The following is a 10,230-nucleotide window of genomic DNA, read 5'->3' on the forward strand; positions in this document are numbered from 1 at the left end:
ACAGACGGACAAACTCAAATAGGACGGGTTTGAGTGTCAGTTGATCTCCCGTGTCGGCGAACACAGATTCAGCAGTGAATAACCACACACAACGACGATAAACAAATGAATCAGGCGGCGCTCTCATAGAGTCCTGACTCACGCTATTAGGGAAAAAAAAAAAAAAAAAAAAAAGAACGAAAAAAAAGGAGGTGATTGTGGGAGGAAGTGGGTGCAAAAAACTGAATTAAAAGAGAAGAGGAAAGAAAAAGGGAGAAAAGGGAGATCCTCATTTACAGACATAGCCTAACTTTGTGCTCTAAGTGTCAAATGTTTTCTCACAAACTCAACCCATCATCCTGAAATCCCCTGCTAAGCATTCTCATCTAAAACCTTTCTTCTGCGGATGTTCACCTACACCTACTGGAGCTGCTTCACAAAGAGCTGTAAATATGGAAAACATAAGGACTTAACGAATATGAGCTGAATCATTACTTAATATTACTGCCAATCAACTTTTAAACAGGATGTCTGAGGACTTCCTTGGTCTATGATGACCTGGATAACTGAGAACCTTCACAGACTTTTAACAGGAACCACAGCAGGAAACAAAGACATTCACAACTGATCTGATCTTGGCTGAAAAGCTGGATCAGGTATCAATGATAATGCAGTTTGATGTTCCACGTCTACTTCACCACACAGCACACCAGTCAACAGCAGCAGAGCTAAAGTAGGTAACAGCAGAGGGTCAGCAGTAATATACCCCAAGCAGCTTTTTAAAACTGTAAATCAGTGACCAAGCTTTGGCTTCTCCCTTTTCTGTTTACTACACCCTAACCCTTATTACTATTTATTATTAATATTTACAGGAGGTAATTTTTTTAAATTGACAAGAATAAAACTGTCAAATTTATGTTAAAAAATGAAATTTTATGTAATGAAACTTGCACAATTTCCAGAATGTACATAATAAGACGCAAACTGATTACAAACAGAGGCAAATATATTTACAAAAAGAATGGGAAATTAAAGACAAAAAAAAAAAAAAAACTTGTAACTATAAGGAAAAAGAAGCCAAATTTACTAAAAAATAAAATAAATAAATAAAATTAGAAAATACATAAAAAAAATATCTGAATATCTGGAAAAAAAAAAACTTGCAAAAGGTAAGAAAAAAAATTGAGGAAACAACTGATTGATTTGATGAGGAAAAAAACAGAACTTGAAAATGAACAAGAAAAAGACATTTCTAAAAAGAAATATGAGGAAAAAAAGAAGATAAACTTACAGTTAAACTGACAAGAATAAAACCTTGACATTTATTACCAAAAATAGGCAAATTTTAGAGGATAACACTGGAAACCTTATACCAAAAAAGGGCAATTTTATGAGACAAAACTTTATCCAACGTTAATAAAATAATAACTAAATCAAAGCTACTACCAAAAAAAAAACACAAAAAAAAAACAAAAAAAACCATTGTGTGATTTTGCAGACACTTTAAGTTACTTTGGAAAGAAAGTCAGTTACTCCCAGGGTCAATCACTTAAATTAGGGCTGCTCGATTATGGCAAAAATGATAATCACGATTATTTTCACTGAAATTGAGATCACGATTATTTGACGATATTTATTTAACCCTTTAAGACCTACTATGGAACCAAGTCCACCAGAGCTTATATTATTTTTTTTTTTATTTTTTTTACATGCTGTAGTGCCATTTGTGGGAGCATTTCAAGTTGCTATACATCAATACAACTGTTATAGCCCATATTTTAATAATATGTATGCATTAAGTCCATAGTAATTACATAAATTGCAAAAAAGTGCAATAAACTACAAAAAAAATTGAAAATCGCTTTTGTTTTGTTTACATATATTTCTACTTGGAGAAATTTAAGAGGTTTATCCCTCAAAACTTTAAATACAATAAAGTTGCAAAAAATAGTTTCCCACCACAGGAAATTTATTTTGAGTGTCTTCATAGTTTTATTTCGGAGATACAGCAATTTTTATATACTGCAGGAAAAACAAAAAACAATCCTATGATGCAAATTTGCAAAGAAAACAGCATGTGCCTCATTTCACTGTGGGAAGTGTTACGAACAGCTGATAGGAACGGCAAAGCGTGTTTCTGGAATATTATGTTTTTGTTCCTGCAAGCGCTTTTTATGCAATTTTTGCAAAGCTATATGTGGAAGGAAACCGTGACGAGGACAAGCTGATGGCATCAGATGTAAGTACAACTCCTCCGGTTTCATATGCAAAACAAATTATTGCGCTAGCTTACGCGGTTCCGGTTCTACAGGGATTTAAAAATAGTTACGCAAAACGGAGCGTGCTGCTCTGACCGGCTTTAAAGGGTTAACAATGACTTTTAAAAAATAATATAAAATAGTGTGCAACACCACTGAAGTTTTTTTTTTTTTTTTTTTTTTTTTTTTTTTTAAACTCTCTTTTCAACCAACGGCAGTCACTCTCCAAATAACTTCTGCTTAGCTTTCCGAGCTTCCCTCGGGTCCTCTTAATCAGCGGTCTCCAACCTTTTTTGCGCCACGGACCGGTTTATGCCCGACAATCCGGTTGTTCAGTCTGACGTCACTAGCCGTGTCTGGGTCTAAACTCCGCTGCAGGTCCATATATCAAACGATCACTATGGCATTACTGAGAGTTGAAAAACTGTCTAAAGTCTTTCATCTTTAATAAAATGATCAGCCTTCTCCTCTACCAGGTGTAACAATTGAGTTTAACATCCAGGCATCCATGAAAACGGAATTTATGACATTTAACGGAGTTAGAAGTTAGCAGGAAGTTAGCTCGCTAGCTTCTATCTAAATACAATATAGCATGTCCTGACTGCGGGGTTTTGGAAACAAATTAAAACGTACAGCTCTGCTATCACTTCCAGCATAAATGAAGACAGAAAACTAAACAGCAGTGACGTTTGTAGGGTTACTGAAGTTGGGCTAGCTGGTATATAATGATGTGCTACGTGACCGCTAGCGACACAGCTATGTTAGCATAATATAAACAAGCTAACTTTTTTTCCACTCGATAAAAGTTAACGTGAGTGTTCTCGGTGGTCAGGAACAAATGTAATCGCATGGCAGGATGCTGTAAAAGGACCAAACTACAGCCAGGAGAACAACTGAGATAATCCATCCACAATACGAGGTTAGTCATTCATATACTGCTGCATGGGCTGGGCTGTAGCTACATCCTAAGGTTTTAAAAACTGAGCTTAAATAAATGATTAGCGGTAATAAAAGCCGAGGGAGGTCAACAGTGGTCGCTGACTGTTTTAGGAGCTTTTTGAGATCAAATAGAAGAAAACACAAAACATTAAACATGTTAACAACACAAAAGCCATATTAAACGCAGACTACTTTAGACCCGGAAGTAGGATTCGTCGCGTCATCACTGAACAACCGGATATTTTCACGGACTGGCCTTTAAGGTGTCGCGGCTAAATGAGGGAGGGGCTAATAATCGGCTCAGTCATTTTTAATGATCGTTGAAAGCCCAGATCGTAATCGTGATTAAAATTCGATTAATTGAGCAGCCCTAACTTAAATGAAATGCTAAAAGGTTCTTATAACAAACCCATCACTGAGGCAGACAAACTGCAAGCTGATTTTCATTTAAACAAGCTCTGACCTGAGCCAACACCACAGGTCTCTGTGCAGCTGGCTTTAAGACGACCGTGCAGGAACAGCCTATTTAAATAGAATATAAACAGAATGTTTTTTACAATGTTTAACCTCAGCTATTAAATTCTACTCAATTTTTAGTGCTTTCTCACATCAAGTAATCTAGTGATTATTTTTCCTGTAATTTTAAACAATCATTTGCCAGGAACATCCCTAGTAAAAACATGTTTCACCGAGTGACTGCCAGCTTACTAGACTATAAAAAAGGTATTAAGTGCATTGTGCTGCCACATTGAGTGTTCCTGTTGGCACTGGATTCCTTCGTGTTTAGTATAAATAAAAATAATTTTTCATAGATGTTGAAAAGCTTCTCATGTGACAGCCTTCCAGCAGACAAAAGAGTTTATACACCCACACATTAGTACACTCTGCATACATGCTGACACAAAGAAAACAGCGGCACGTGCACAGACAGGCAGAGAGAGACACACACACACCACCACCACCAAGCTACAAAGACAGGAAGTCTGAGGCATTTTTGGGTGATTCAACCCACACTTGACCTCAGATAAACCCTCCCGTTCATTCAGCGAGCTAATCGTCTACCAGTGTGTTTGCACACAGCGTGCGCAGACCTCAAGATGAACTGCATATTGGTGCCACTTCCTGTACGAGCACTGTTATAGCCAAGGCTTCAGCTCCCTGGGCAGATGCCTTCAAAAGACGCGCGTGAACGCTGCCTTGTCAAGATCACAGAGACTTGATTCAAAATAGATTCACTGGAGGAGCTGCAAATTGATACAATGCAGCTAATAATAGCATCCAGCACTCAACGGTTATTTTGGATTTCAGTGAGAGGGGGGAAAAAAGAAGAGAAAAAAAAAAAATACACTTTTACTCACACATGAAAGATCTCACACACACACACACACACACACACACACACACACACACACACACACACACACACACACACACACTTCAGGAAAGAAAGTGAGCATGTGCAGAACAGAAAGTAGTATCTATAACACTAACACAAAATCATCACTTATGCTGACTCACCCTTGGTTGTTGCAGTGACGCCGTCTGATTTGGTGAAGTCTATACTGGCGTAGGCTCTGTTCTCTGGCAGAGGCACCATCCCCCCTGCAGCCGCCACCACCGATGCCGTGCTCCCACTGCTGCTACCTGCTCCCGACGTCACAGCTCCCGTATTACTCCCATCCTCCCTCAGCTCCAAGGCGATGTAGTTGAGGCCGTTTTGATAGCCAACTGACATGTTCCTGCACATTCTGCCGGCTCCGGGCTCCGTGGAAGAGGAGGAGGATGCTGCTGAAGTCCTGGAGGCCGTGCCTGTTTCTGTGGTTCTTGCCGGGGCGTGGTGAGCTGGAGAGTCACCCAGACCCTCCACAGACATCCACACACTGTCAAAAGACGCCGAGCTGGCCCATCTAGACGCCTGTCCCTCCGTTACATAAGATCCGTTGGGGGCCAAGGGGTTAGCAAGGGTGGGGTGTGTGGCCGAGGAGCCAAGACCTCCACTAGGAGGCGTTGAATTAGAGGAAGAGGTGGAGGAGAATGTCTCTGAGCTGTGTCTTCTTCTGCCCTGGGGATCAGCTCGAACCACCTTGGGCTCCATCGGCTGCGTTGGCGCCCTATCTGGGCTCGTCGGGGGCAGGGGGGGAGAAATGGATGAGGAGGTGGTGTGGGGAGGGTGGCCATAACGCCCCTCTATCACACAGAGATGCTGCAGCATGGCTGTAGGGCTCGTTTGTGTCCCGTCACCTCTGCTGAGGTTAAACGTCATGTCTGTGTAGTCGTCCCCAACTGGCCTCCAGTGACCTCCGACCTGCACTCCAGGGGAGGCCACCGCCCCGGGATTGCTAGCCAGTGGTCGGATATAGCTGGGTGGGTTCCATGGGGCAACTAGGCTCGGTCTGGGTGACTGGTTTTTGCCCAGGCAACCAGAACTATCCTGCTGGTCCGCTCCTACCTCCACACTCATGTAATCCTGAGGAGGGGAGCGACAGTGGTCACCGGATCCCAGGGAAGGCGCTTCGTCTTGGGCAGAGTGAGGGTAGGCGGGTGGCTCTTGCTGGAGAGGGTAGTGATCACCGAACTCTATATTAATATACTCTCCAGGACTGGAAGGCCCTTCAGAGGAGCTGCCAGTGGCAGGGACTGAAGTCAAGGTGCCTGCAGATGCTGTTGAAGGCTCACTAATTCGCAGCGGTCCGTGGAAACTTCTTCGGCCTAAAGGGAGGCGGTTGGGCCTCACAATACGGCTGTCAGCCATTGCTGCAGTCGTATGGTGAGCGCCATAAGGCGGAGGTGGGTGAGAGGGAGTGGAGGTGCTACTACCTCCCCCACCCCTCTTTTCTGGTGTTGACACTGAAGATGTGGCGACTGATGAGTAGACTGGTTTAGCAGGAGAGCTCATAGGAACGTACTCCCCATACTCTTTATCTTTCTCTTCCCTTTCTCTGCTGGGGGCCTTATAGGAGCGAGGGAGAGAGAAATAAGGGCTGTAAGGCTTTGGGGTGTTCTCAGGTGTGCCAGTTGTATAATATCTGCTGCTCCCTTCATTTGTGACCTTGCGCCCCCCAGCACTACTGTACGACATGTCCATATATTCCCCATTCTCGGGTCTTTCTGCAATGCTGTCGCTTGCACACGCCCCAATGAGGCTGGAGCTGCTGTGAGGGCTGGGAGAGGCCTGCACTGGGGAAGGGGAGCTGCAACTCCCCCCCGGGAGCATCATCATGTAGCCGTGGGAATCGGTGGAGGATTGGGATTGGAGCTGGGGGTGATGATGGTGGGCTGAGCGTGTAGCTAAAGCTGGACTGTGAAACTGAGGAGAATGGGAGATGTGGTGGGAGTAAGAGCTGGGTTGCATAGGCATGTAGTCAGGGGGAGTGTCCCTCGGCGACACCGCCACGCCACACATCATAGGCATATAGCCGCTGTCTTCCTTGGCGGAGGAGGAGAGGGGAGGGCGCTCGGAACCGGCCTCCGTTCGGGAGAGTGTGGAGGGACGGCTCTGCTGGCTGTGTTCGGAGCAGGAGCTGTAGTCAGAGCGCAGTGAGGAAGAGGAGGACGACGGCCCCCCACGGAGCAGGCCGCTGCCAAATGGCAACACCACATCCGATCCCTCATCCAGTGAGAAGTTAGTCTGTGTCATTTTCTGATAGACTGCCACTCCGGTCGCGCCACCAGTCGGTCTGGTAAAAGAGTGCGTCCTCCTCCTCAGTGATGATGAAGAAAAGCGCTCATCCTCTGTTGTTGACGTGCTCTCATCCCGCGGCGTGTCAGCTCCACTGTTGTTTCCGGAGCCCGCATTGGTGCCAAAGACCTCCCGGTTCCAGCCCATGGCCATGTAATCATTTAAACAGTTCTCTTCTCTGATTGGTGGGGTGTTGCCAAGAGAGTCTGGTGTGTTGCTCCGCACCCGGAAGTAACGGAAGTCACCTGGGCTGGAGCCGTACTCATCTGACGAGTTGAAGCCACCGTCTGACGGGGAGCCGCATATTGAGGCGCTCGATGGGCGGGTGAGCGTGTCGGAGACGGAGCCGTGGCCGCTGCTGGAGGAGACGCTCACGGGGCTAGTGGTGGAGGGAAAATGGGAGACTGGCAACGAGGCAGAGCGGGCATGATAGGTGGATGTTGCCCCTGGGATAGCTCTGACATAGCGTCCGCTGCCGGTGCTTGTACCAGCGTTTCCTGTGGCGACGCCGCTCCCACTGCTGCCGCCACCACCGCTGCCCATATCCTGACGACCGTGATGGGCCCTCGCAGTGTTTAGGTGAACCAAACTTCCAGTGGCAGAGCGGAACGGCCGGTTCATTGTGCCCTCGCCCTCACTGGATGTCCGAAAGCGATAGCCACTAGCCATGTTGCTTTTAGTCGACGGCGGCGTGCCAACCACGGACTCTGTCCTCGACCGTCGCTGCAGCCCAGTCTGACTCGGCGGAAGGTTGCCCAGGTGGCGCCGCGTCGTGATAAAAGGCATGTGATTGGAGCCCGACGACTGACTCTTACTCCTCGGCCGAAACTCCGCAAACGCTTTCAGCGCTTTCATCGTTTCCAGGATGGTCTCATGCATGTTCTGGGCCACAACAGAGTCGTCCACCTGCATCCATATCTCCCCAGGCCCGATGGAGGAGGAGCGGCCCACCTCGATGAAAAAGAAGCTTTCTGAATGTCCGCAGCGCCTGATGTTCATCAGCTGCAAGTTGACACAGGGCGTCTCAGAGTTCAACTTAACGAGGTGAATGGTTTTGGTAGAGAGGCATAGCCGGTAAACACCTGTGAGGTTTTTGGTTTGACCCAGTCCTTTGGGTTTTACATTCACCTGCCACACCTCTTTAAACACAGTACCAGGGGTGACCGTACCATATCCATCATCTAAATCATCAGAGTCTAAGTGTCCTTTTTTGCCCTCGCTCATCAGCTCACTGATAGCCACATACCAGTCCTCCTGCTCCTGCTCATTCTCAGCCACAATGGCAAAGTACTCATCCTTGGTGTAAAGGGCAATGAGGTGTTTGTTTTTGGAATCCGCCCTTTTGTTCACGGTGAAGCACTGGTAGAGGTAAATCACTCTTTTGGGAGGAGAAGGGAGGACGGCTCCACCACTGCTGGAGGCGGAGGCGGAGGAGGCTGCCGCGGCGGCAGCAGCAGAGCGCAGGCTGTTCCTGAATTTCTTCTCGCTGTCGTAGTACTCCAGGCGGCTGGGGCCGAGGTGGCTGGCAGCCCTCAGCACGAAAAACCTCTTGTGTCCATGCTTTTGCTTTCTTAAATAGCCACACTTTCGTATATCATCCACCACGTCTGGGGTGTTTACGACGTTCACAGCTGCGTATACATGGCTGTTGCCAGCGGCGGGGTCCTCGGCGGTGTGTACCTGGCTGAAAGGCGAGGAGGAGGAGGCGGCGGTGGCTTTCCTGCCCGGAGACTCTGCGATGTTTTCCCCAGAAAGATGCTGCTGCTGCTGCTGACAGTGATGGTGCTGCTGTTGATCCTTTGGCGGCTGGTGGTGGCTAAGGTTGAAGTGGTTTGACGGAGGTAAATGGTGGAAACGAGAGCCTCCTCCTCCACCACCACCACCTCCGGCTCCTCCGCCGACATTAATTAACGGGGAAGGGGGTTCCCCGACCGAGCCGTCTCCGTTTGCGGCTGCAGCGGTGGCGGCCGCAGGTTTCGTCCCCACGTCCCTCTGCTGTGTCTCCACCATCAACATCGCTGCCTTGCCTTCCTGATAGTTCGTGAAATTTGCCATCAGAGAACACAATCAAAGGTCACTTTACTAGCAAGCTAATCCGAGCGGACCTAGACCCCATTCTTGTTTTGGGAGACGAGCTCCTGAGTCCGGCTAGGCCAGCTAACTGACTCACAAACACACACACACGGCTCAGATTTGCAGCACTCACAAACCGGCTTTGCTGTTCCGTCTGAAGAAAATAGTCCCTTTTGCCCTCTCAGCGGCGAGGCAGGTACTCCAGCGTGAGCTTTGCTTTTTATTTTTTTTCACGAAATAAAGCCCACCGCGTGCAACATGACCACGTTCAGCCGTGTTTCTATAATCGGGAGGATCCAGCTAGCTCGGTTAGCACTGCTTTCCCTTCTCCTCTTGTACACATCTCTACGGGCCACAGCACAAACAACACATGACCCCCTGCGTCACCGAGCGAACGGGAGGAACAAAGGGGCAGAGACGGGCTCTGATTGGTCCGTCACTTTGACTGTCAGCCGTTGACAGAAGTCGAAACCAATCGGTGCGAGATATTGGAGCTTTGCGTCAATAACTTTGGCAAATCGCGTAGCGTGGAGTTTACTGAAGTTTTCAAAATAGGCGGTGACTTTCTCGGGCTTATCTAGAACCTGCTGTTGAGCTTTCCAGCAACTGTTTAGGTGTAGGAAACTGTTCCCAGACCAGCAGACTCGGAGTCCCCCCACCCGCGCGCTGTGATCAGACGAAATCTTGGGTCAAGTTCCATTTTTTTGGCTATTTATGTTAGATCTTATTATCAAATATTATACAAACTCAAAAAACAAGCGTAAATGAGCCATTACTGAGTAATTCTTGTAATAATCTTAAATAAAGTAATCTTGAAATAAAATAAAATAAGAAACCGAGGTTTTTATCAGTGGTATTAAAGTATAATTCAAAAACACTTGTGCAAATCTGTGGTTGTGATTCACTGTATTGTAACTGGAAATACTATATTTTGCACACCACTGTATTTATTTATAGTGAATAGCATATCTGGTTCATATGTATTTGACAGAAAAAACGTATGTTTTTAAAGAGAATACAGCATGTGGAATGATCTCCACCTTAATTGGTGGCAACACTGGCCAGCTACTTTTACAATAATGAATTCTTAATAGTGAAAATGCATTTCTAATGTCACTGTGTTCGCCTGTTTATAATCTTAGGAAATGTTATCATATAGCAAATTTCACGCAGACGTGCAAATTATTTTTGCTTTAGAGTTGTTTTAAAAAGACAGATGTTCAGAAAAGTGGAGGAGACATTTCAAAGCAATGTGAGAAACAAGAAATTAGGCATTTAGTGTGAGTAACGTGAATGCAAAGA

General features: G+C 46.2%; 1 protein-coding gene across 1 annotated transcript in view; it reads right to left on the reverse strand.

The window, feature by feature from the left end:
* irs4b (insulin receptor substrate 4b) overlaps positions 1-9,477 on the reverse strand; it is a 30,499-nt gene extending 21,022 nt beyond the window's left edge. Inside the window, exon 1 of the mRNA XM_080874911.1 lies at positions 4,695-9,477. Coding sequence (XP_080731037.1) covers positions 4,695-8,910 — 4,216 coding nt within the window. The 5' untranslated portion in view covers positions 8,911-9,477. The remainder of the gene's footprint in view (positions 1-4,694) is intronic.
* Positions 9,478-10,230: the final 753 nt, after the last annotated feature.

The sequence above is a fragment of the Rhamphochromis sp. 'chilingali' genome, assembly GCF_963969265.1.
Source record: "Rhamphochromis sp. 'chilingali' genome assembly, chromosome: 1".
Lineage (NCBI taxonomy): Eukaryota > Metazoa > Chordata > Actinopteri > Cichliformes > Cichlidae > Rhamphochromis > Rhamphochromis sp. 'chilingali'.